The following is a 26,220-nucleotide window of genomic DNA, read 5'->3' as shown; positions in this document are numbered from 1 at the left end:
AGTCACTTAATCTTACTCAACATCAGTTTCTTCATCTGTCAAATGGGGATAACAACAGCACCTGTGTTCCAGGGTTGCTGCGAGGATCAAATGAGATAATCTATGTAAAGTAATCTTAAAATGCTATATAACACTAGTTATTATTATTATCTCCAATGTCTACCACAGCTTCTGACACATACAGTAGGTATTTGATACAATCCTGTTGATTTACTGATTTATATCCATCTGAGAGTCATAAAAGGCACTATAAGAAATCCTAGTGATCATCTAGCTCTAAACCTCTCATTTTACAGAGAGAGCAACTGAGGTTCAGAAAAAGGAAATGATTTGTTAGATTTTGTGTGTAGCCAATAGAAGAAGGGACGTGACTTAATCAAGGTGACAAAGCAGAAGAAAGGCCTCCTGGCTCACTTTGGCTGTTCTGTGAGCCTGTGTGTCAGAAGATGGGGAGCAATTTCCTAAAAACCACCATGATAATGTCTCCTTTTAGCCCATGTGCATCCAAGGTTCACTCTCATTCTAGACCCATTGTGGGCAAATACATAAAGTTCTACACTATATATAAGTCCTAACACTTTTCTAGTCACAGGTTCAGGAAATCTTCACTGAGTACCTATCAGGTATAAAACTACAGTACCTGGCACACATTAAGTGCTTAATAAATGCTTATTGACTTTAGATGATTTGACTTATTATAATAAGTATGAGGAAGCTAGTATGGGAATATGTTTTGCATGATTTCACACATATAATTGCTATCATATTGCTTGCTTTCTCAAATGATAGGGGAAGAACTAGAGAGAAGGAATTTGAAACTCAAAAATAATTTTTTTTTAAACTAATGTTAAAAATAAATATGGGACAGCTTGGTGGTGCAGTGGATAGAGCACCCACCCTGGATTCAGGAAGACCTGAGTTCAAATCCAGCCTCAGACACTTAAAACTAGCTGTGTGACCCTGGGCAAGTCACTTAACCCCAATTGCCTCACCAAAAAAAAAAAAAAAAAAGTTATGGGGGCAGGTAGGTAGCGCAGTGGATAAAGCACCGGCCCTGGAGTCAGGACGACCTGAGTTCAAATCCAGCCTCAGACACTTGACACTTAACTAGCTGTGTGACCCTGGGCAAGTCACTTAACCCTCAGTGCCCTGAAAAAATTAAAAACAAAAAATAAATAAATAATAGGTGTCGATGAATATGGGAAAATATAAGATATTACTTGGAGGGGGGGGGGGCGCAATTGGGGTTAAGTGACTTGCCCCGGGTCACACAGCTAGTAAGTGTTAAGTGTCTGAGGCTGGATTAGAACTCAGGTCCTCCTGACTCCAGGGCCAGTGCTCTATCCACTGCACCACCTAGCTGCCCCTAAGATATTACTTTTGGAAAAGAGCTTAGAGAGAGACAGGATACATACATGACTTCAAAGAAGTAACAAAACAGGCTGATATATGATTGATTCCTGAAACCCAGAAAGTACATCAAAGCCTTGCTCTGGTTCTCAGGAAAGAAAGCCTGGATAGGCTTCACTACCTAAGTAGCAATAAACTTTCAAGTGTGAGTGGGATTTAAAGAGGCCAATGAAAGGGAAAGGAATTTTGGATTTGGAGAAGGGAGGGAAGAGAGAACAGGAAATGATGTAAAACCTCTGGCTCTTAAGAAAAGTAGACTTCGGGGGCAGCTAGGTGACGCAGTGGATAAGCACCGGCCCTGGATTCAGGAGGACCTGAGTTCAAACTCGACCTCAGACACTTGACACTAACTAGCTGTGTGACTCTGGGAAAGTCACTTAACCTTCACTGCCCAGCAAAAACAAAACAAAAAACAAAACAAAACAAAAAAAGAAAAGTAGACTTCAGGGGCAGCTAGGTGGCACAGTGGATAAAGCACCGGCCCTGGATTCAGGAGGACCTGAGTTCACATCCGGATTCTGACACGTGACACTTACTAGCTATGTGACCCTGGACAAGTCACTTAACCCTCATTGCCCTGCCTTAAAAAAAGAAAGAAACAAAGAAAAGTTGGCTTCACCCCAGAGCCCATTTTGATGCATGGCCAAAGTAGGTTGGAGGCTGGCAGTGGGAGAGGAAAGAACAAGGAGTAAACATCTGGTAGCCACTGGTTCAGAGCTCTAAGAAACCTCAAGAGGACATTTAGAGAACCTCACTTTAAGATGTAGCTCAAGAACCATCTCCTGTATGAAGCCTTCCCGGAATCCAACTGCTAATGCCCTCCCTAACTACCTTGGATTTAATCACTTTCTATTTAGGCTGTATGTACATTTATATGTCCTTGTTATCTGCCTCATTAGAATGGAAGCACTTTCCCCGAGAGGGACTGTTTGGTTCTTTCTGCTTGTATTCTCAGTGCCTAGAGCACTGCAGGTGCTTGATACCTGATGACTGATCATTGAATCCAATGCCTCACCCCCATTTTACAAACAAAGAAATGGAAGCCCAGTAGGTCAGGTCACCCAAGACTTGCCCATGGTCATAAAGGTTACAGGTGGCAGGGCTAAGATTTGGACCCAGATGCTCTTAACTCCAAGCACTGAATAAAAACTCATAAAATTTTAGAGATGGAAGAGACCTTGGAAGCAATCTAGTCTAACAACACCTCCCCCCCCCCCTCGTTTTACAGATAAGGAAACTGACACTCAGAGATTAAATGACTTGCCCAAGGTCACAGAGCTGTATGAGAGGCATATCTTGAATTCAAATCTTCCTTGTTCCACAGCCCTCACTCTACCCACCACACCACATTATTGCTCATTTGTTGAACTGTAGCAGGAAAATACTGGGGCAGTTTTGTTGTCATCCCTATTTCCTCAAAGGACCAATGACACTAATGTCTTGATTCATGCATGAATTGGATTTAAGGGATCCAGAGTTGTACAAAGTCATCAGCCTCACTTTCTCTTCCAAAGTCATTGAAGTCCAGTGGCAAGACAAAAGTCAAGATGACTTGTGATGGGCAGCTAGGTGACACAGTGGATAAAGCACCAATCCTGGATTCAGGAGGACCTGAGTTCAAATCTGGCCCCAGACATTGACACTTACTTAGCTGTGTGACCCTGGGCAAGTCACTTAATGCTTACTGCCCCACCAAAAAAAAAAAAAGGCTGGTGATAGCCCCAGATGTAATGGATAACCTTGGTGATTTTCAATGTCTGACCCATCTCTAAGCACTCTACAATGTCTGCTTCAGTCACCTTCATGGCCAATGGAACAAATTGTTGTCATCTGCCTGTTCTACCGTTTGGCGAGCTACAGCTTCTTGGAACTACAAGTAAGAGCTGGGTGACTGGTTGGACACCAAAGTGGATGAGCAGCCCTGAAAAGGGCTAGGAAAGTCCTCACACCGGAGGTGCTAGTCCTCCCGAACACCCCATACACCCCTGAGGCAGATTCAGGGTCTAATAAACAGACCAGACTGCAAGCAGAGGACTGAGAAAAAGGATGGTCTTCAATACCAAAATATATATATATATTGCTGCTAAGACACTAGCATAGGAAACCCTGAACTGATAGAGTTTTAAAAAGAAAAACAATTTTCCTAGAAGAAAGCTTCCTCTGAATATTATAAAGAATAACCATGGGGAAGCTAGACGGTGCAGTGGATAGGGCACTGGCCCTGGATTCAAAAGGACCTGGGTTCAAATCCAGCCTCAGACACGTGACACTTGCTAGCCGTGTGACCCTGGGCAAGTTACTTGACCCCCATTGCCCCACCAAAAAACAAAAACAACAACAAAAAAGAATAACCTACCCATGGTTTGGATAAAATTCTCTTCTTGTGTAAGTATTAACCAATGGCAGGCAAATAACTGACCATAGAGGAAATCCACTTGAGTTTAACCTAGGGTGAAAACCTACCCCTCTCTTAAGAGAAGTATGCTGGGGCAGCTAGGTGGCGCAGTGGATAGAGCACCAGCCCTGGATTCAGGAGGATCTGAGTTCAAATCCAGCCTCAGACACTTGACACTTGCTAGCTATGTGATCCTGGGCAAGTCACTTAACCTCACAAAAAAAAAAAAAAAAAGAGAGAGAAGTAGGCTTCACCCCAGAGCCCATTTTGATGCATGGCCAAAACCTACCTAATTGTGCTTTGCAACTCTCAATGGTCTTGTCGAGGTTCAGCTGGAACCGGCTTCGAATCTGCCTTTTGGGTGAAATGAGGGGCACAGGGGCTGCCTGCTGCTGCACGGACTCACTCAGTTCTTTCAGGTCCATATCCACCTTGCTCCGATCTGAAAGACATTTTATTATACCGTTAATTTACGCTATATGACTTTGCAACTTCACCAGCAATGCTCAGCACCAATGGCGCCAATGAAAGAACTCCAGCAAAATCAACTTTGAACACATGGAGAATTAAAGAACTAAATTATATCCATCATCTTTCTCAAAGACACATCAAGAGAGAAAGTTATTTCAAGGAGCTTAACAAATTCAAACGAGTCTTAATAAATAAACCAATTAACATTTATTTAGCACCTACTGTGTGGCAGACACCTTGCTTAGTGCTTTGCCTCTTAGCCCATTTGATCCTCACAACCACCCATGGAGGTGGTTGCTATTATTACCCTCATTTTATGGATAAGGAAAGTAAGGTTAAGTCACTTGCCTAGGGTCACACAGCTACTGTGACTAAGACAGGATTTGAACTCAGGTCTTCCTGACTCTAGGTCCAGCACTCTGTGCCACCTAATTTCCTCCAGACTCCAGGTTAAGATCCCCTGTTCTCATCTAACTCTGCACCTTAACATATGAAGAAAGTGAACTACAGAAGTCAAATGAGTCAGCTAAGGTCAGAGTGACCCACACCTAGATCTCCTATCAGCTGGTAAAGCCCTCTTTGTTCTAAACCAAGCCCATCTAATTCCCCAAGGCTTCTCTAATGTGTTGTAAAGACAGAGGTCAAGATTTCAAAAGATTCTAGCTGGGCCTTTCAAGGTCCTGCCTACCAATGATCCCCCACAAGTCTTAACCACCCCTGCATCAATCCTTCCTTCATCTACTACCCAGGAACTCTCCAGGGCCCCCAAACCTCTCAGGGTTCTCAAAGAAGAGATCTGATCATTCAATCCCCCCCTCCCCCCACCATGTACACTTCCACACCCTGAACCCCTCAAAAAAAGACTGGATCAAAAAAGCTCGATGACTGAAGTATCCAAGGAGAATTAATTGGGAAATAGGAGAACTAGGTTTAAACACTACCTGTGTAGCCTTGGGCAAAATTTTTGGTGGGGAGGGGGCCTAGTTTTTTTCTTTGTAAAATAAGAGGACTGAACTAGATCAGACATTCTTAAACTTTCTGTGAGTCAGACTCCTTTGGCAGCCTAGCGAAACCTATGAACCCCTTCTCAGAAAAGGTATTGCCTATATTCATAATTGAAAAAAATGTTGTTTCCATTAGAAGATAGTGAAAAAAAAAGGTGTATGGGGTAGCTAGGTGGCGCAGTGGATAGAGCACTGGCCCTGGAGTCAGGAGGACTTGAGTTCAAATCCAGCCTCAGGCACTTAACAATTACTAGCTGTGTGACCCTAGGCAAGTCACTTAACCCCAACTGCCTCACCCAAAAAAAAAAAGAAAAGAAAAGTGTAGTTTTTCTTTCCATCCATATTCATGGACCCTTGGACCAGATGGTCTTTAAGGTCCATTCTGGCTCTAGAATTCTGTTCTAAGTTCCAGCTAGAACATCTAATGTTCTATGGTGCCTTTGAGCTTTGTCCCTTTATGTTCTGGGACTTGGGGTTCCTTCTGGTTCCAGGGTTCTATGATTCTAAGCAGGAAGCACTAACATTTATGAGAGCTTTTAGACAGTTACAAGATAATGGAGCAAAGCTTCCCTTTAATCCCCAGTGACCCAAGCTACAAATGCCTTCTTAGCCCAAGAGCCCTTCCCTACTAGCTACTCTCAGTACACTCCGCCTTTTGCCCTTCTCTGACTAACTTTCACTGCTGCCTTACTGCCAATATCCAAACAACTAGAAAACACCTGGCTTCCCCGCTTCTCCTGACCTTTAGGAAACTTAATAGTATTAAATTAGCAGAAGACATTTGCCAAAGAGCATTCATAAGTAATAGAAAACTATATTTAAAGAGTGAACTTTTGACTTGAACCTGACATACAAAAAAAACAACCTACATCAATTGAAGAAAAATCAAAGAATGGAAGAGAGGGGACCAACATGTCCGAAAGAAGTATTTCCCCAGCAGCAAAGAAACTAAGGCAGCCTGGAGGACACACTGGACTTGAGTCAGAAAGATCTGAGTTCAAACCCAGCCTCAGACACTTACAAACTGTGTGATCCTGGGCAAGTCACTCAAGTCTACCTTAGTTTGGAGATAATCCTACCACCCAGGCTCCCAGCATTATCCACCTTAGTTTCCTCACCTGTTAAATAGGGATAGTTATAGCAGCCAATTCCCAGCATTGTCTACCTCAGTTTCCTTGTGTGTAACATGGGAATAAGAGCACAAATCTCCAAACACTTGTGAGGATCAAATGAGATAACATTTGTAAATCATTTTGCAAACTTTATGGTGCATGTCAGTGCTAGCTATCATTATCACTATTAGTGCTGTTGTTGCTATTATCATTCTATTACATTCACGCTTCTGAGCCTCCCAAATGCATCTACCTGTAGAAGCAGGCAAAAAGAAACCTTATTAGTTGGCCAGTCAAGACTCTCTTGAGAATAATCTTCCCAGCAGTGCTTTCCCCCTTGGACTGTGCCAGGTATTCTCCCTACCTCCTTGCCAAGTTTCTCTTTCAGCTGTTGCCTCTCCTATAATCAATCAGTGACTCCCCGACTGTATTCTGTCTAAAACACACATATGACCCCATGACACTTTGGGGTCAAGCCCCCATTGCCAACTTTTTCACTCTTATTCAACAGTGATCAGTCCAGCTTCCACACCCCACCTACAACACCTGTGCTCTGGAGAAAGTTCCAAGGCTTCATGATAGATGACCAGTGAGTACAGTGGCAGGTTTAGAGAATAAGCCCACTGTCTAAGGAGATCACTGACAAAGGGATTCCTACCTATCACTGCACTGTGCTCCACACCTCTGCCTGACCACCTTCATTGGCCAGGATATAAGCCCAGAAAGGAGGGTTATCTTCAGGCTCTACACCCAACTGAAGGTCTGGAAGACTCTCCTAATAAACCAAAAAGGGCCATCCCTGTCTCAAGGGTCTTCCTTTTTCAACAGGTCAATGAAAAGTCTCCCTCAAACAGCAGAGGGACAAATCCAGAGGAATTCAGAGCACTAAACCACATTCCATTTGCTAAAGGTCAACACCCCTAAGGGGTGTCAGGGGCAGAAAGGCAACTTTTGATCACTGTGCTAATGAACTCTTGAGTTTAGTTTAACTAAAGGTAAACAAAAGATAAGAGGCTAGATTAGAAGCAAACCAAAGAGAAGAGATTAATTTTGTTCCACATTATCCAAAAACAAAAAATGAAGTTCATATTTATCCACATGGCAACCAGAGAATATCAGAGACAGAGAAAAGGGTGAAGGGAATAAGCATTCATAGAGTACCTGCCACAGCAGGTTCCCTTTTCAGTCTCTCCAGTCTGTAACAATAAACAAACGAGCGTCATCACCTTGGGACTTGCTAGGGAGCCCCTAGATGCCTGCCTGGGGTCTTTCCTAGCTCCTCAAGAGAATTTATCAAACTCCTCCCAACATACGTCCAAGTCCACTGTAGGATAGTCACCAAGGAGAGGTTGGTGGCATGGCAGAAGAGAGAGCACCTTTGGCTTGAAGTCAGAAGACCCAAGGTTCAGCCCTTCCTCAATACCTGCTGACCTCAAACAAATCACTCCAAAGAAGAAAGTTTCATCATAGAGCAGAAAGACTGCAGAATCTGGAATTAGCAAGCATCTGCTCAAACCCGAGCTGTGCCTCTTAGCACAAATCAATCCACCTCTCAGAGCCTCAAATTCCTCCTTCCTACAATGAGGGGTCCGTAATTTTCTAAGAAGCTATGACCTCCCTCGGCCTCAGTGTCCTCATCTGGAAAACGGGTATAATGTTGGCCCATTTCATACATATACTCTGTGTGTGTGTGTGTGTGTGTGTGTACACACACACATATACATATAGATATACATATACATATTCATAGGCATATACATTTAGACAAATATACATACACATACCTATAAAACACATACAAACATACATATGTGTATAGATAGAAATAAAATGTGTGCATACGTGTATATATACATCCTAGATGCCAACCCAGAATGCAGTTTAATTCAGCAAATGAACTGAATTGCAACGAACTCAACAGGGAGTCCACCTACATACCCAACAAAACCCTCCAAAACAAATCAATCATTACAAGAAAACCAAAAGTGTTGCCAAGCCCCAAGAGTCTTTGGCTTCTGTGCTTCAGGTGGGCCTCCCACCTCTCTACAGGACAAACAGAAAATCTTTCACCCCCTAAATAGCTCCTGTCCTGATGAAAAGACTCACTGAGTCATAGGTGGCAAAGGACTACACAAATCAGAAAGGCGTTTGCTCCTACTGCACAACTGGTACAGAAATGTCAATGTGGGTGTTCTCCCACCCCACCATGGCCTTTAAAAAAAATCCTTTCTTTTCTTTAGTTGGACTAAAAATAGAGAAGAGTGGGAATCAGAGTGTGTTGGCAGAAATAACATTGTCAGGAAAATGAGGGTTTTCTAAACCTGGCCAAAAGAACTTATTCAAGTGGAGAATTGTAAGACACTTATTATTAGGCAGCAAGACCACCACATTCATTTTCAGATCACACCAGTGAGTGCCTCACCAAGAGATAAGATTTAGAGCTGAGTGATAGACATGAAAAAATCTGAATTCTAATCATGACTCCTGCAATTCACTGGATACCTGACCTTAGACAATTCACATCCCCTCCTAGGAGTCACAAAGGAGTTTCCTCCATAAACTGAAGGGAGGACTAGATTATCACCAATCACTCCAGCAACCACCTTAATTCAAAGATGTTCTCATCATACTAAGAAAAGAGCTTCTAGTCTATGATCCTTGGACTCCTCCACAGAACCAACCAAATGAGCTTATGCAGTGAGATAATATTTGGTCTTTTTGTTTGTTTGTTTGTTTGTTTTAGTGAGGCAATTGGGGTTAAATGACTTGCCCAGGGTCACACAGCTAGTAAGTGTTAAGTGTCTGAGGCCGGATTTGAACTCAGGTCCTCCTGACTCCAGGGCCGGTGCTCTATCCACTGCGCCACCTAGCCGCCCCGTGAGATAATATTTGTAAAGCACTCAGCACAAGCACATCACCTGGCACACAGGTGTTCCATAAATACTTGTTCCCTTTCTCCCACTCTCTAACCATTGCCTATACTGTGTGAAGGACATCTCTCTCATTCATTCTTTTCCTAGGCCATCTAAATTCCATTTCCAACCTGGCACCATTTAACAAAGATGGTACAGAGAAAGACCACACTTGGCTCTGGTTCTTTCTACATCCACCAATGATCCTTGAACTTTCACAACATGCACACATACAATCATCCTGGCACCAGGCAATGGAAGGTTAGAACTGACCGAGGTTCAAATTCAGAATGCTTCCAGGAGTGGAGGCTCTCTCTGGCTTAGGCACCGGGAGAGGCGTTGAAGCTTGTGGAGAGAAAGGTTTCGGGCTGCCGGACAAACTCCCTGGTTGGCCCGTCTTTGTGGAAGCTGGAGATGCTGGGGGGGAAAAAAGAGAAGCAATTCTGTTAAAAAGTCAAATGTTAAGGAAATAGAGAAGCATGACAATGCCTATACTCTGAACGGGATGGGGGGGTGAGGGGGGTGGTTTGCATCTTTTTTTTTTTAAGAGAGGCCACAAACCAAGCTACCAAATGGTACATCTCTGGTTACTCTATGAACCATAAAGCTCTAAGACAAATCATCTAAGCTGCAAGTGAAATCGGGTTATCCCAAATAATATGTGAAAATCTCAGAGTAAATACAGATTATATGAAAATGACTATGGTTCTGGAAGTGCCAAGAATTGGGGCCAATTTTTTTTTTTTTTTTGGTGAGGCAATTGGGGTTAAGTGACTTGCCCAGGGTCACACAGCTAGTAAGTGTTAAGTGTCTGAGGCTGGATTTGAACTCGGGTCCTCCTGACTCCAGGGCCGGTGCTCTATCCACTTCACCACCTAGCTGCCCCCAATTTTTTTTTTTTAACAGATACTGCCCCTATTAAATAGTTTAGCATCTCAACTGTCTGTAAAACAAGTATGCAAGGCCTGTCCCAAATTCTCCAGAACACACCCATCAGCACACCTGACCAGCACTAAACATTTGGGAATATTTCAAGTTCTCAATTATAAATGCCATTTACTTGTTCTAAGATGCCAACTACAACCAAACTTGGGCCCTACTAGAAATAAAGGGGAGGGGCAGCTAGATGGCAGTGGATGGAGCACCGGCCCTGGGGTCAGGAGTACCTGAGTTCAGGTCCAGCCTCAGGCACTTAATACTTAACTAGCTGTGTGACCCTGGGCAAGTCACTTAACCCCAATTGCCTCACTTAAAAAAAAAAAAAAGAAAGAAAGGGGAAAGGAACCCAGATATTGCCACTGACTAAATAAATACCCCCAAAAACTGCTTCTAGTACTCTTCCAACATAAAGGTCCAATGGAAAATAGCCTTGGATTTGTAAAGAGGAATTGGGTTCAAATTCCACCTCAATTTATTCTGTTTTTCACTTAAGACAAGTCATTCTCTCCCCCTCCCCCATCACAAACACTTTCTAAGTGAATATCAATGCAAAAGCAGTTACTTTTAATGAACAGAAAATTGGAGTAAAAGAAAACAACTTTCATTTAAATGAACTGATACTGAGTGAAGAGAACAGAACCAGGAGAACCTTGTAACAGCAACATTGTGTGATAATCAGCTGTGATAAACTTAGCTTTTTCTCAGCAACACAGTGATCCAAGACATTCCAAAAGACTTATGATGGAAAATGCTCTCCACATCCAGAAAACAAACTGCAGAATCTGGATGCAGACTGAACCATACTGTTGTCACTTTTTTTTGTTTTTTCTTTCTTGAGGTTTTTCCCTTTTGTCCTGATTCTTCTTTTACAACATGACTAATGTGGAAACATGTTTAACATGATCATACATATATAACCTATATCACACTGGTTGCTGTTTTGGGGAGGGGAAAGGGAAGGGAGGGAAAGAGAACAATTTGAAACTCAGTATCTTATAAAAACAAATGTTGAAAACTATCTTTACCTATAACTGGGAAAAAATACTATTATAATAGAAAAAAAGAAAATGATTTTCAATGTAAGATACATGGACAGGATGAAATGAATATATAAGAATAAATGGGGGGGGGGGCAGCTAGGTGCCACAGTGGATAAAGCACTAGCCTTGGATTCAGGAGGACCTGAGTTCAAATCCAGCCTCAGACACTTGACACTTAACTAGCTGTGTGACCCTGGGCAAGTCACTTAACCCTCATTGCCCTGCAAAAACAAAAAACAAAAACAAAACAAAACAAAAGAATAAATGGCTAAGATTCTTTTTGTTGTTGCTGAGTCATTTCAGTCACGTCTGACTTTGCATGACCCCATTTAGGGTTTTCTTGACAAAGATACTGCAGTGGTTTGCCATTTTCTTCTCCAGCTCATTTTCCAAAGAGGAAACTGAGGCAAACAGGGTTAAGGGATTTGTCTAGGGTCACACAGATAAAGTAAGTCAGGACAAATTTTAACTCAGGTCCCTCCTGACTCTAGGGCCAGTGCTCTATTTACTGCACCAACTAGCTGTCCCTTAAGATTCTTTACTTGAATAAATTTAAATACTAGTATCAGTTCAAATGGAATTTACATTTTTCATTCATGTGGTTGGTACATTATACACACACACACACACACACACACACACACACACACACACACACACACACACACACACACACACCCAAGGACCTATGATAAGATTCTCTGAGATGATACTCTTTTTAAAAGAAAAAAATTCATTTTCCTTGGAATGACTTCATCATGTTATCTAAAGCACCTGCTAAAAATCACCTTAAGGAAAGTCTGTTCATAAGAGAAGCTCACCTCACAAAGTGAGAAGGATTAAACTGAATTTTCAGCCACTCACCCAAAGCTGCTTGTATAATTCTATAAGACAACTCTTCCTCACTTTTCTTCCACAACAGACAATTGTTAGACTACAAAAGCCAAGTAGCTATAAACAGGTAGAGTCTATTGCACTTAAAAAGCTATTTATCCAATATTTCCCCTCAATACATCAAAGTGGTCTGCATGCTAGGAAGGCAGGTAAGTCATTTATTAAAGACAAATGCTGATGGAGAGCAAATTAATCTTTTTTTTTTTTTTTTTTACCATAATTTACCCTTGGAGAGAAACTAAAGCAAACAGGAAGCCTCATTTTCAGATTTAGGAAAACAAGGCCTGCAATGCCTCCTCTACACTCTCAACCTATTGAAGTCCTGCTCCTTTCCTTCAAAGTCCAGTTCAAAGGCCACCTGTTCTAAGAATACTTCCCCAATAACCCCAGGTTGCTTGCTCTCCCCTTCCTGTAATCCATCTTGGACAGGTCTGTTTTATCTTAATGACTCTTGGATATATCTTCCCTAGGCACTTAGCATATTTGACTTGGTTTGTTGTTTTTATATTATCTGCGTGCAGGTCTCCCCTAAAGTCCAGCAATGGTTCGGATGTGCCCCTGGGTTCTCAGAGCCCATACCAGTAAAGCTGAGCAAGAGCTGGCAATTTAGTAGAGTAAAAAAAGCAGAAGACTAGCTCTATTACTGCTTTTTGGAAGCCTCAGTCACTTAACTAATCTGTAACCCAGTTTCCCTACCCGTAAAATAAGGGAGGCAAAAGAGATCCTTTTCAGTTCTGAATCTCAGTATCTTAGGACCTATTCAAGATGAAAAAGCTTCAGAACAGTCAATTATCAGGAGCAGCCAAGCCAAGGGTAGAGAGGGTCATCACAGAGGCTTGGCCACCAGGTGAAGAATTCGAGAAGGAGGAAGGGGGAGGGAGAGGAAGAGGAGAAAAGAGGCAGAGGTAAGGGAGGGGGAAAAGGGGAGGGGAACAGCTCAGAAGTTGGGGGTCTATATCTGCAAAGGGAACAAACACGCAGATACATAAAATAAGGGATGCTGACAAAGGCCTACATGTCTTCTCCTTACTAGACTATAGGCTTCGAGATATCTGGGACAATGCTTTCTTTTTTTTCCTTTCTTTTTTTTTTTTTGGTGAGGCAATTGGGGTTAAGTGACTTGCCCAGAATCACACAGCTAGTAAGTATTAAGTGCCTTAGGCCAGATTTGAACTCAGGTCCTCCTGACTCCAGGGCCGGTGCTCTATCCACTGTGCCACCTAGCTGCCCAGACAACACTTTTTTATTTATCTTTCTTTCTCTCCCAGGGCTGTTCCCCTCAAGTGGTAGGCATTTTATAAAAAATTTGCCCCTGGTGTTTTCAATTCTCATCTTTGTGAGGGGAGCATCCTATCCAACATGAGAGACCCTGGCTATTTTTCAGGACTTTCCATCTAATAAGAAGAAGAACAGCAGCAATACAATATCATCATCACCACGGCTCACACTTATACAACTTATACAACAAAGTTAGCCAGGCACTTTACAGATAAGAGAGTGTCCCAAAAGTCTCAGTGCGTGTTCAAGTTTTAATAGCTTTTTAAACCTTAAAACTGCACTGCTACTTCCGGAATAGCCTTTATTATCTCATTTGATCCCCATAACCTTTAAAATAGATGCTATTATTATCCCCATTTTGCAAGAGAAGAAACTAAGACTTAGAAAGGTATGGTATACATTATCTGAAAGATATGGGGGGAGGAGAGTATTTATATAAATGCTTTAATGCTGAAAAGCACTACCTATATACATGTTTTCTCAAATGATCGTAACATCAATCTAAGGTAGGTGTTACTATTATGCCCGTTTTGCAGAAGAGGAAACTGATGCAGGAAAACAAAACAACTTGCCTGAGGTCACATCTACGAGACATCCAAGGCTAGACTTTATCTGAACTCAGGTGTTCCCAATTCCAAATCTATTACTCTCTCCACTTTATCCCCAGTTACCTCAAGTGAACAGTTTTTTTCTGATAGCAGTTCTCCCTACCTAGCTAGTCAATACACATTTCACTGACTTTTTCTGGTGTCCAGGGCACTTTCTTGGATCTAATAAGACCACAAGTCAGCCTAACTGGACAGAGATGAACTATTATTTTTCTTTTCTTTTTTCTTTTTTTTAGTGAGGCAATTGGGGTTAAGTGACTTGCCCAGGGTCACACAGCTAGCAAGTGTTAAGTGTCTGAGGCCGGATTTGAACTCAGGTATTCCTGACTCTAGGGCTGGTGCTCTATCCACTGAACCATCTAGCTGCCGCGCCCCCCCCCCCCAGATAAACTATGTTTTAACCATTTCATAACAAGGAACAAGCTAGTAAGTTAATGAATAAGAGCTTTATTATTACTAACCATTCCTGTTTTATTCTGATAAATATACAGAAAAGGCATACATACAACAAAGTTTTACAGCTGAAAAGTCAAATCTAGTAGGGCCATCACCACCATTAAAGGTATTCATTCAAATATTTACTAAGATCCTGTTATGTGCCAAGCACAGTTCACTACAAGATGGCTTGGGTCTACAAATCAGTGGGTTAAGAGGTATTAAGCACTTATGAAATTTTTTTAATCAGATGGGCTGGGTTTGTGACCACAGGGGGCACTGCGAACAATGCTATTCCCATTCAGCAGGCAAGGGACAAGTATACTTTGCAAAGCAGGGGAGAGGAGAGCAAGGGCCTCAATGAGCAGTGCCAAAGCCCAGAGGGGTTTCAATCTGTCACTGCTCTCCAGAAGCCTTTCTCAGGCACTGGGGCAACTGCTATGACTCATCCCTTTGCTCTGTCCTTTGTGGGTGGTGTCCCTGATTCTGGCAGGGGGAGGGGGAGGGGGAGGATTTACCCAAGCAGACACTTGGCTCAGCGCCCCCACATATAAGGAACTCCACCCTTCCACTTCCCTGCTACACTTCAATTTGAGATCATTTGCAAAAACATGTTATATATAGTCAAGAACTAGAAACAAAAATTCTCGTGCTAAATCTACTACTTAATAGCTACATGCCCTTGCCTCTCTGATCCTCTAGCAGCCTCCTTGGCATGTGAGAATAGTCTCTATAGTTTAAAATAAAATCCACTAATAATTGACAGGATTAACATACAGAGAAAGAACAAACTATAGCCCTTACCCCAAATATCTATGGAGCATTTTTGGTTGGTCAAAGTTGAACAGTAATCATTGGCTCACAGATATCAAATAGGAAGGGACATTAGAAAATCATCTACTCCCACCCCTCCATTTTACACACGAGCAAACTGAGTACCAAAGAGGTTAAGTATTAAATGGTAGAGTCAGGATTAGGGCCAAGATCCTCTTTAACTCTAAAGCCAAAACATCTTCTATTAAGACAGGGTATCTCGGGGCAGCTAGGTGGCACAGTGGACAGAGCACTGGCCCTGGAGTCAGGAGGACCTAAGTTCAAATCCGGCCTCAGACACTTAACACTTACTAGCTATGTGACCCTGGGCAAGTCACCTCACCCAAAAAAAAAAAAAAAAAAAGACCGGGTATCTCAACTACACTGAAGGTCCCACCTTGTAACCACTGAGGATGTTGGGAAACAGAACTTCAGGCATATGGGAGAGATGCTTAATAAATAAGAATTTGTCTAACTGGACTGTAATGAGTTTAGGAGCTTAACAGACTCCTCTTAAGATTAATTCTAAGGAGGCAGTTAGTAAGGGTTGGATGGGAGATTATGAATGAAAACACTGCAGGGCAGGTGGCAGCAGTTTTATTGAACAAGCTAAATACAATTCTAAAGATAACCAACTAATGGCTCTCTACTTCCCAATCCCCAAACAAAAAGCTTTCCTTTTCCTCAGGACCTATTTTGGAACCTCGCTTAAATAAACAACTAGTTTTATATATCGACAGTCACAGGGGGCAGCTAGGTGGCGCAGTGGATAGAGCACAGGCCTTGGATTCAGGAGGACCTGAGTTCAAATCCAGCCTCAGATGCTTGACACTAGCTGCGTGACCTTGGGCAAGTCACTTAACCCTCACTGCCCGGGGAGAAAAGGGGGGGAAAAAATACAGTCACAAAACTGATCCTCTTAGAGAGCAATCTCTACAGCCTTCCCTCTTTTCAAACACTAACCTTTTCTTCTTTTGAATGAACTCTCTACTGAAGTCTTTCTCCAATAGGCCCTTATGGCACAAAATTGACCCTAAAGTTTCAAAGACCATGCCAATGGAGTACAAGCTTTAGCAAATCTTGCCAAGCTGAAAAGGCTTCAAGGTCGGTGATAGGCTTCAGACCAGCTTCTCTAAACTTAGAGATGGCTCAATGCCAGGTTGGCTCTTGAAGATTATCTATTAAGGCAAAGGAGGACTGGAATCTGTCGTCAGGAAAGAGTGTGCCTGCACCAACAATATCATGGTGTAGTTGAATGGATTCAATGGCACTGTCCATCACTGGTTGCATGACCAGAGTTGTTTCCAGTTTGGTAGGGCCAGGGTCACTGACACATCATTGAGGCAATAGAGTAGGATTTTACTAAAGAAAATTATCTTTAGGGTCTAAAAGTGCCCAATTTAAAGTAGCAAAGTCAACTGATTTTGAGTTTCGTGTCTCCTCTCTCTTCTTAAACCAATGTTTGTGCCAGCGGTGCAGCTAGGTAGTACAATGGATAGTGCCGGGCCCACAGTCAAGAAGACTCATTTTCCTGAGTTCAAATCTGACATGACATTTATGAGCTGGATGATGCTAGGTAAGTCACTTTTAACCCTTTATGCCTCAGTTTCCTCATCTGTAAAATGAGCTGGAGAAGGAAATGGCAAACCACTCTAGTATCTCTGCCAAGAAAACCCTAAATGGGGTCATGAAGAGTTGGACATGACTGAAAACCACTGAACAATCTGTGCCAGTGGTCTTAGAAGACAGACCCTAAAACAGGGAGAATAATTTGAATAACATATATATTTATGGATTGAAAATATGCACAATTCAAATGGCTAACATGAGAATGTTCTACGTGACTTCATTTGTATGATCGTATCATTTCTTCCACACTGGGTGGGGAAGGAGCAAAAAGAATTCAGAATTGAAAAATAATTTTTTAAATGCACAATTCTTTGAGGACATGTTTTGGAATACTTTCAATGTGCATAACCCAAAGAAGCACTATTCAGAACTAGAATTTTTATAGTCCATAGAGCCTCTTGGAGGTTGTGAAGAGCTTTACATATATTATCTCATTTGATCCTCACAAGAACCCTGTGATTCAATGGTATTTTAGCCCAGTTTTACAGAGGAGGAAACTGAAGCTGAGTAAAGTGACCTGGCCAACATCACACAGCTACTGAGTGTCTGAAGCTGGATTCAAACTCAGGTCTTCCTGACTCTTAAGAGTCCAGCATTCTATCTACCATTTCATCTTTCCATCTTGCTGCCCCATTTGCAATCACTTTTGCTACAAAGAGACACTCAAATTATAGGTTCATGTAAGAGAGGAACCAGGAGCTCTTTCTCCTACCACTCTCCCTTCAAAGATAAATGGGATAAAAAAAAATTTTTTTAATTAAATTAAAAAAAAAAATGGTAAATGGGGGGGGGGGGCAGCTAGATGGCACAGTAGATAGAGCACCGGCCCTGGACTCAGGAGAACCTGGGTTCAAATCCGGACTCAGACACTTGACACTTACTAGCTGTGTGACCCTGGGCATGTCACTTAACCCTCATTGCCCTGCAAAAAAAAAAAAAAGGTAAATGGGATAATAATGTGGGATAGGTTGTTGTGGGGGTTTTCCCTATTCAATATGAGTAGAAATCTGATCAGATATTTCTGAAATGACAACTTTCTAGGTCAACCATTATGCTAGTCTATTTTCCAATACACAAAGTAAGTTTCCAGGTGTGGGGTCATTTCCATCTCCCATCTAACTCTTGTCCACTGCTTACCTGTGCTCTTTTCAAGGAAGTCCATCGACTCTTCACTTGCACTGAAATGACTGGAAGCTGCCTTCTTTTCTGCATCCTGCTCAACATCTGAGCCGGTGTGAACAGAGGAGTTTGTACTCATGGGCGACCTTGGCATATCAGTTAAAGAAATCCTCCTGCCCGTGCCACCACTCAGCAGGGGTTTGCTCATTAAGATCTTCGGCGATGCTGTCATGTCAAAATTCAGTTTGATTTTCTCTTGTTTATCTGTCTTTGCAGTCCCAGCACCAGGGTTTGTGGGGTCTAATAACATTTGGAATTGGTTGTTGGGTGTGTATGGTGTCCGGAATGGGGAGTAATTAAATACACCAAACTTTCTGCGAATGTTCTCAACATATACCTCCATCTCTTGCATTGCACTGTTGAAAATGCTTTTAGTCTTTTTCACAGAAAAAGGAATTTCTTTAGACATGAGGTAGCAATTATTTATTGGAACCCAGGCCCTATATGTGCAAAAGGGAGCAAAAAAAGAAAAGGGACAAGTTTGAGTCAATTGTGTTGTACTCCAAGGTAATTTTTACTTAATTCAAACTGGCTAACTAGCTTAATAATTTTTTCACCAAATGCAGATTTTGAAAAGTTTCCCATTTTTAAAAAATACATTTTCTTCAATAGTTTAATCTTAACAAATGATCCATTTAGAGATAGGATTAGAATTAATCGCTTTCTTTCTAGTATAAAACAGAAATAAGGGATAAACTTATTTAAAAACTTCTATTTATTATAAAGCTCAAAACACCGTAATCCAATACAACTTGGCTAGGGTTCAGGCATGTGGAATAAGGGAAGACACCTAGCACAGTAACATCAGTGGGATCTCAGAAACATCTTTTCCTGACCTCTAAGGTCCCTTCCAAATGTAAGTGTCTGAACCTTTGAGCCTGGGACTCTCAACCTTTTCTCCCAGTGACAATAAGACAAACAGTCCCTTAAGCTTTAGCCTGCTTATGTAGGGTGTCCCAAGCTGCACAACCTCCCACCCACACCACTTGTGCTCCCTATGAGCCCAGGTGAGGATAGTTGCAACGGCGGCAATGGCAGCAGCAGGGGTCTCTGCAGTACTGGTGATCTGGCTTAAGTTCAGCTTCAGGGGGAAAATGACTAGGAAGAGCCACGTGTCATCACTGCTGCTGTGGTTGGGGTGTGAGCCTTAAATGGGTTGGACGGATGGCTGGTCCTAGCACTGGCCTCCCACCGAAAAAGGCCATACTGTCCCCACCCTGCTCTCAGTTTTACTGGAAAGTGAAGAAGCACATCTATCAGTGGACCTACCTAATCTAGCCCCTCTCCCTCTTCCTAATGTGCTGCCTCCTCTCAGCTACAGGGTAGGAAGGCGTATAACCTATTAGAACTGTGTGTAAAATAAAAGTAAACAGCCTGTGAGGGAGGGCCTGAGGGGCTTCCCCAATGAGTAAAGTGCATGAGCTTTATTTAGTGCATGGACTTTATAACATCTCTTTTGGCTGCTCAGAGGTAACTTTTTCCTTACTTCCTGGTTCTCAGCTGTGTTCCAGATAGGTGAGGTTGCCGGATAAGTGACCTGTGGATAAGTGAAGTATTACTTGCACTTTGAAAGAGAAGGCTGCCTTCTGTCAGGGAAAATACTTGAATGAGAATTGGTCCTTATTTAAAATGTAAAAAACGTAAGTAGTTAAGAGAAATACAGTCTGATAAAGGGCAAAAGGTTTGAGTGGCATAATTCTGGAGAAAGGAGCTTGAATTATCACAAAAGTTTCTGAACTGGTCTCTCTGCCTCCATCTCTCCCCCTCCAATGCATCTCACACAGGCTGCCAAATTAGGCTTCATAAAAAACACTTTATAATCACGTCACTTCTCTGCTCAAAATCCTTCAGTGGTTTCCCAGTCCCCACAGGATCAAGCCCACCATTGGCCATCTACTGATCCTTTCCTAAAATCTCTATGGAAATTTAAATTTATTTAAATAATTTATGTAACTCCTCATAAATGGGGATTGGGGGAGGGGGGACACTTGTACAAAAAGCACATAAAATACCCAGGAATATAAGAGAGAAGAATAAAGAAGTGGGTCAGTGAAGGGGACTCTGATTTACACCCATTTACATTTCTTGGAAAACAGTTTTTGACTTGTAACTTTCCCTCTTTTGTTGATTATCTCAAGTATCCTCTTTGCCTCTAGTCACTAACACACACATACAAACACTAAAACAAACAAAAAAACCTTTGGAAACCTAGAAAGGGCTGTGTGTGCCTTATCTTCTAGAGATTCTAGAGAGGTCTATGAGGGGAGGAAACCAGGTAGAAAGGATATTAAAATACCTCAGACCAAGAGAGACAAAAAGGGAGGTGATAGGGGTAGCCAGGGCTTGGAAGCATCCTCAGGGAATTACAATAAGCAAGATAAGCCCCTATACCTTTATTCAAACCTTTATCTCTCTCAGGAATGCCTTCCCCAAACCTCCTTCAGTCCCTACTTCTCCATTAAGAACCTACCTCAGGTTTATCTTTAGGCCTTACTATTACACCTTCCCTGACCCAACCTCCCAAGCACAGCCCTAGGCCCACAGCCCTCTTCTTGGAACTCATTAGAGTATTTAGGATCCAGACAAGTCAGGGAGCCCTTAACCACTTTATATCACCTTCCCCTTTGTCTTGAACTACTAATGAATTTCCACAATATTATTTTGTTCAGCTTTTCCTTTTGTTTATGTCACATCTTCCCATCTCATTTTTGGGCTCCTTTAGTCCAAGGACAATGTCTTACATTATCTTTGTAGTCCTCGCAGAGCATAAAGAGATCTTCATGTAAAGTTACTCAATAAATATTTATTGGTTTGATGGGAGAAAGCATATACCCATAGATTGCACGACTATAAAATTCCTGAATCTCTGATCTGGAAGGATATACTGAACTATTTAAAGGCACTTTTAAAGTCCTCAATAAGTACTTAATATATTTGCTAAAACACTTGGGGAAGGGGGAGTAGGGGAGGGAGAGAGAAAGGGTATTGAAAGCACACAGTCAAACACTAAATTGAAAAGGTATGGAAAGACTGATAAATCCAACATCTAACTGAAATCTTTTGCTAAGTATATTGACGGCTTCCTTTCTCAGCTAAGTACAGTAATACCTCAACTCTCTAGTCCAAATTGAAACAAAGCCCTGAACCTTGTAGTAACTAAACAAGATCCCTAAAGCTATCATAAGAGAGGCTTATTTCAAAACAAAGAATGAAACTCAGTGAAGGGACAACTAACCATAATGGGGAAAAAGGAAAGAATTGTAAAGCTAGTTGTCCGGGGCTATTTAGCAAAGGAGCAAACAACCCGGCAAATCTCAGATCCCTGAGGGGCCCCCCTGTCTTACAGTGTATGTTAATCACTGACTCTTTTCCTAATGACAACAAAGCTAAATTAGGGTAAGTTTGCACTTGTCAAGAAAAAAGTGAATTTCTTGGATTCTACTCCTTTTGTACAGGCAATAATAAACAAAGCATAAAATGAGCTGCAGTTCAGAAACAGCCCATATTAAAAAATAAAGTGATTATATTTATTTCTATTTTTCCTCCCTCATATATTTCTTCTCTTACATACACTAATGCTAAAATCTTTTTGCTGTTCATATAATTTTCCTTTGCCTGTTGGCAGTCACAGCAGTCCCAAACCTCTGAGGGATTGAAGAGAGCAGATGAAGACCTATGAGCTATATTTAGACCAAATCTAAAGAAAAATGAAAACAAGCCCTGAGGAGAGCTCTTCACCAGCTCTCATCAAGTTTACAGCAGAGCCACGTGGAAAGTGGCCACTACTGATGCCATTAACATGCAATAGCCCACTTTAAGTGTGTGTTTGGTGGGGGGAAGAAGGTGGGGAGCCAGGAAAATAGAACTATGGTTCACAACCATCTAAATAATGTCACTACCTAATCTCCCCCTTTAGCAAAGGAGAAAAGGAAATGGGTAAAAATCATGCAAGTATTAGCTGGTTTACTTCTTGAGAACAAGGAGAGACTTCTTGTCCCTAAGAGAGATATTTTGAAAAAACAATGAATGGATTGCTTAATGATACATATTTAGTTCAACAGATTTAAAAGCAGCAGCACCTAAAATAACTGCTGAGATAAATGCCAAAGTAGGTATCATCAACAGAACTTCTAACACCAACTCTATTCTAACACATCTGGGAAAATGAAGCCCACATGACAATATTTCACATCAAAATAGAAGCTATTTCTTATTACACTATAAGTGCACTATGTAATTTTGAAAATAAGTGGGTAAAATGGCCACAATTCCTTCTAGCATCCAATTACAGCATCCAAAGTCCAGTTAGCACAATGTGTTCAAAGCCCATTGTTTTAAACTCCCACCTGTCGTGTTGTCCAAAGAAACGAGCATCGACCTGCCCATCTTTATCCCTCAGTGCTTTTGCAGGCCAGAAGGGAAATCCTTTCAGTTTAGCCCAGACCAATGGGTGTGGATTGCTCTAGGAAAAGGAATAGGAAATGTAGGGATTTTATGAATTTGAGAAAAAGAAGAAAAATAAATATCAAAAGCATGATGATATCCTGTGATTTGGCAGTCTGCTGCCAGATGAGTTCTTCTGAGTTATAGCTCAGATGAGGTTACTCCTCTACTCAAAGGGTATCCATGGCTCACTACCTACTGAACAGTCCAAATGTACTAAGGCTTGGTATGTCCGGCCTTCCACAATCCAGTTCCAACCTACCTTTCCAGTTTCACTGTACACTAATTTCCTTTCATCTAACCAAACCAAGCCAAACTTGCAATTCCTCAAAAATATGTTTGCTGATTTCCTGTCCTTGAGTTTGGGTCATACAGCTTCCCGGTGTCTGGAATGCTGTTCCCCAATATCACCATGATCTCACTGTGATAACAGCTTTCCTCAAAACAATACTGTGAGATAAGTAGGGCAGGCATCATTATCCCTATACTACAGATGAGAAAATCAAAGCTAAGAGAGAAAAGAATTGCCTCCCTGGATCATATAGCTAGTAAGTGACAGGAACTCAGCTTTTCCAAATCCAAGATTCTTTACACCACAGCACACTTGAAAACCCATCTGAAATACCACCTACCATAATTCCTATGTCCTTCCCTGATCCCACATTCATTCATTCCTACAACAAACATTTATTATGTGCCTACTGTATGCAAAGCAATAGACCGGGCACTGGGGTGATACAAGATAAGACATAATCCCTACCCTCCTGAAGCTTATACTATATAATAGATTAAGACATAAACACAGATAACTATAATATACAATATTATATGATTAAGTGCATTAGGTGAAAAACAAAGTACTATGTAAGATTTGAGGAGAATACTGTTACCAACAAGGAACATTGAGAGAAGTCATCATGTTAGAGATATCACTTGATTTGGGCATTGAAGGATGGATATGTTGCAGCAGGCAGAAAGTACTTTCTCTTACAGTCTCTCATAACACCTTCAAAGTACCTCTCTCATGTACTTCCCAACTCCATGTTATGTGATAGTTATCTGTGATTGTGCCTTACCTTCCCTCTAAAACTAGAAGCTCTCTGAAGGGAACGCCAGTGTGTCATACTTTTCTCTGTATACCCCATTGTTCCTAGAGAGAGATTTGCCTGCAGCAGGTACTCCAAACAAAGCTTGTGGATTTGAAATTAATTTGGGGGGGGGAGCAGGCAATGGGAGTTAAGTGACTTGCCCAGGGTCACACAGCCAGTAAGTGTCAAGTGTCTGAGGCCGGATTTGAACTCAGGAACTCCTGAATCCAGAACCGGTGCTTTATCCACTGTGCCACCTAGCCACCCTGAAATTAATTTTTAAACTCATTACCCTCAAGCACAGGATAGACTGAGAGAAATAAGAGCATCCAATTAATGTTTAAAGAGTTCCTACTATATGTAGGGGCCTTGTGTTTGGTGTTGAAGTCCAGAAGGCTTAGCAAGGACTGACATGCTTTCACTCAGGACAGACCCATAAAGGGTTACTATTAGGGAAAAAAAACTAGGACGTTTGAGAGTCTCTGACATCCCTAACCTTCCAAGGCTGGTTACCATCAGCACCCACTGCTTGTTGGTGTTCCCTTCATAGAAGAGTGGCCAAGGTGGACCCAAGGGTGACCTAGAGGAAGCATTCAGATGTTCTAGTGACAAGTACCATGTGACACACAAATGTTCTCTTTGTCACACATTCTCTTCTCTGTATGATGTTCTTTCCTGTCGAAGATAAACTAATAATACCCTTTGTTGGAATCCTGCACTGACTCTACTGTGCAGGTGTATGTCAATAAAACCAAAGGATCATGGGGCTATATTTGGCAGGGCTTAAGGCATAAGGGACTTAATAGACTTGGATTATTTCTAATCTTGTTTTCCACTCCTCTACAGGACTATACCTGGACAGGTCTCAACCCTAAAGTTCCCACAGTAATGGACCTAAACTAAAGCTTTTGCAATATAGGAAGCAATGGACTCAAAGTTTAGAAAACAATTTAAGCTAAGAAACGCCAACTTACACAAGGCTCACAAAACCAGTTCTCTCGTTTTTGGCAAGCAGCTAGATAACATTCTGGACACACTTCAATTTCGTTCATCTGTAAAGAAAAAGAGCAGAGTCATCACTGCTTTTTATCATTATTAATGTGTTTATCTGATGCCAGGCAATCACATTTCTATAAGCACTTCATAACTTAAAGAATACTTTGCTGACAACAATCCTTCAAAGTAGATGGCACACGTATCCCCATCAGACAGCCAAGAAAACCAAAGCTCAACAAGTCTGCAAGTCTAAAAGTATCGCAGTCCAGAACCATTTCCATGTATTCAAACTCAAAGCCCAATAACCTCTCCATCGTGACACAAAAGCAGTGTCACTTTTTCCCTCTTAGGAAGAGGATGTGGTTTTCACCATACTTTGGCTAGCTTCTTCTCTTGTTTTTTTGTCCTTTGCTTAGAAATGGAACACCCAACTGCAGTCTGTCCTTGATGAATGATCCCAAATGGACGAGTAAATCAAGGTGACTTCCGAGGTCCTGAAAGCTCTGAAGAAGCCCAACTTTGTCCTGAAAATTGAGTTTTAATCACAACTGGATGGGATTCTGTAGGAGACACATACCTCATGTTCACAGATTTTGATAATTACTTTGGCTGTTTGTGTCAATTTGTGATTTCCTGTGGAAAGAAGAAAATTAAGATTAACTAGAATGGAATGACTTCACAAATTACTTTTGTTATTTCAAATTAGTTTCTAGGCTAACTCTCATGAAAGTGGAACAATCCCATAAACAGTGCCATAAACAACCTCTGTAAACTTGTTGCTTTCCCAAGGGGCCAAGTCAAAGAATCATAGCAGAAATTTCCTGACTTTCCATTCCAGCCCCAGCCAGAATAACATCACCGGAGTATATTTAACTGCTCTTATTCAAAGCAGGTGACGTAACATAAAATTCCTGTTTCTCTGTGGCATTTCAAGGATTAACAGCTGTCTGTTTCCTGGGCATTTTCAAGTTCCAAATGAACTAATGGATGGGACAGTGAGCTTGCCTGTGTTAGGGGCCATAATGATCTGCTCTTCAGAAAGAGTTCCATGCAGAGAACTAAGGAAAAATAAACTTCTGGATTTTACAGTAAGTTCTAGATGTAAATTATCGGACAAGATCACTACCTAGTTGTTGGAGGGGTTTTTTCTTCTTTTCTAAATAAAAAAGCAGAAGGCCCTATGGGCCTTGTTCTCCCATAGTAAGGTGAGAAGAATGGTGGTACCTAATAGTTGCTGTTCTGAATGGTGTTCCACACCCTCCTAGCTTTCCTCTCCTCTCTAAGTGCAGGGAAACACCAGATAATGTCACTGACTATCTTAGTAAAAAGACAACCTTATGGGGGGGCAGCTAGGTGGAGCAGTGGATAAAGCACCGACCCCAGACTCAGGAGGACCTGAATCGGACACTTGGCACTTATTAGCTGTGTGACCCTGGGCAAGTCGTTTAACTCTCATCGCCCCACCAAAAACAAAAACAAAAACCACCAACCTTATGTAAAACAGTCATTGGTGATAGGGAAACAAGTGCAAGAGGAACAAAGTAATACATGGGTAACTAGGTGGCCCAATGAAT

At 41.7% G+C, this 26,220-nt stretch overlaps 1 protein-coding gene across 24 annotated transcripts in view; it reads right to left on the bottom strand.

The window, feature by feature from the left end:
* ZMYND8 (zinc finger MYND-type containing 8) overlaps positions 1 to 26,220 on the bottom strand; it is a 117,662-nt gene that overhangs the window by 32,835 nt on the left and 58,607 nt on the right. For 14 of the 24 annotated variants that reach the window (XM_043983184.1, XM_043983192.1, XM_043983201.1 and 11 more), the window contains 7 exons: positions 25,224 to 25,279; positions 24,625 to 24,702; positions 22,466 to 22,581; positions 19,606 to 19,656; positions 18,078 to 18,559; positions 9,578 to 9,721; positions 4,095 to 4,247 (listed from right to left, as the gene is read on the bottom strand). In XM_043983184.1, coding sequence (XP_043839119.1) covers positions 4,095 to 4,247; positions 9,578 to 9,721; positions 18,078 to 18,559; positions 19,606 to 19,656; positions 22,466 to 22,581; positions 24,625 to 24,702; positions 25,224 to 25,279 — 1,080 coding nt within the window. The remainder of the gene's footprint in view (positions 1 to 4,094; positions 4,248 to 9,577; positions 9,722 to 18,077; positions 18,560 to 19,605; positions 19,657 to 22,465; positions 22,582 to 24,624; positions 24,703 to 25,223; positions 25,280 to 26,220) is intronic. The other 10 variants (XM_043983187.1, XM_043983197.1, XM_043983202.1 and 7 more) reach the window with 1 other exon arrangement.

The sequence above is a fragment of the Dromiciops gliroides genome, chromosome 2, assembly GCF_019393635.1.
Source record: "Dromiciops gliroides isolate mDroGli1 chromosome 2, mDroGli1.pri, whole genome shotgun sequence".
Lineage (NCBI taxonomy): Eukaryota > Metazoa > Chordata > Mammalia > Microbiotheria > Microbiotheriidae > Dromiciops > Dromiciops gliroides.
This window is presented reverse-complemented; position numbering and strand designations above follow the sequence as displayed.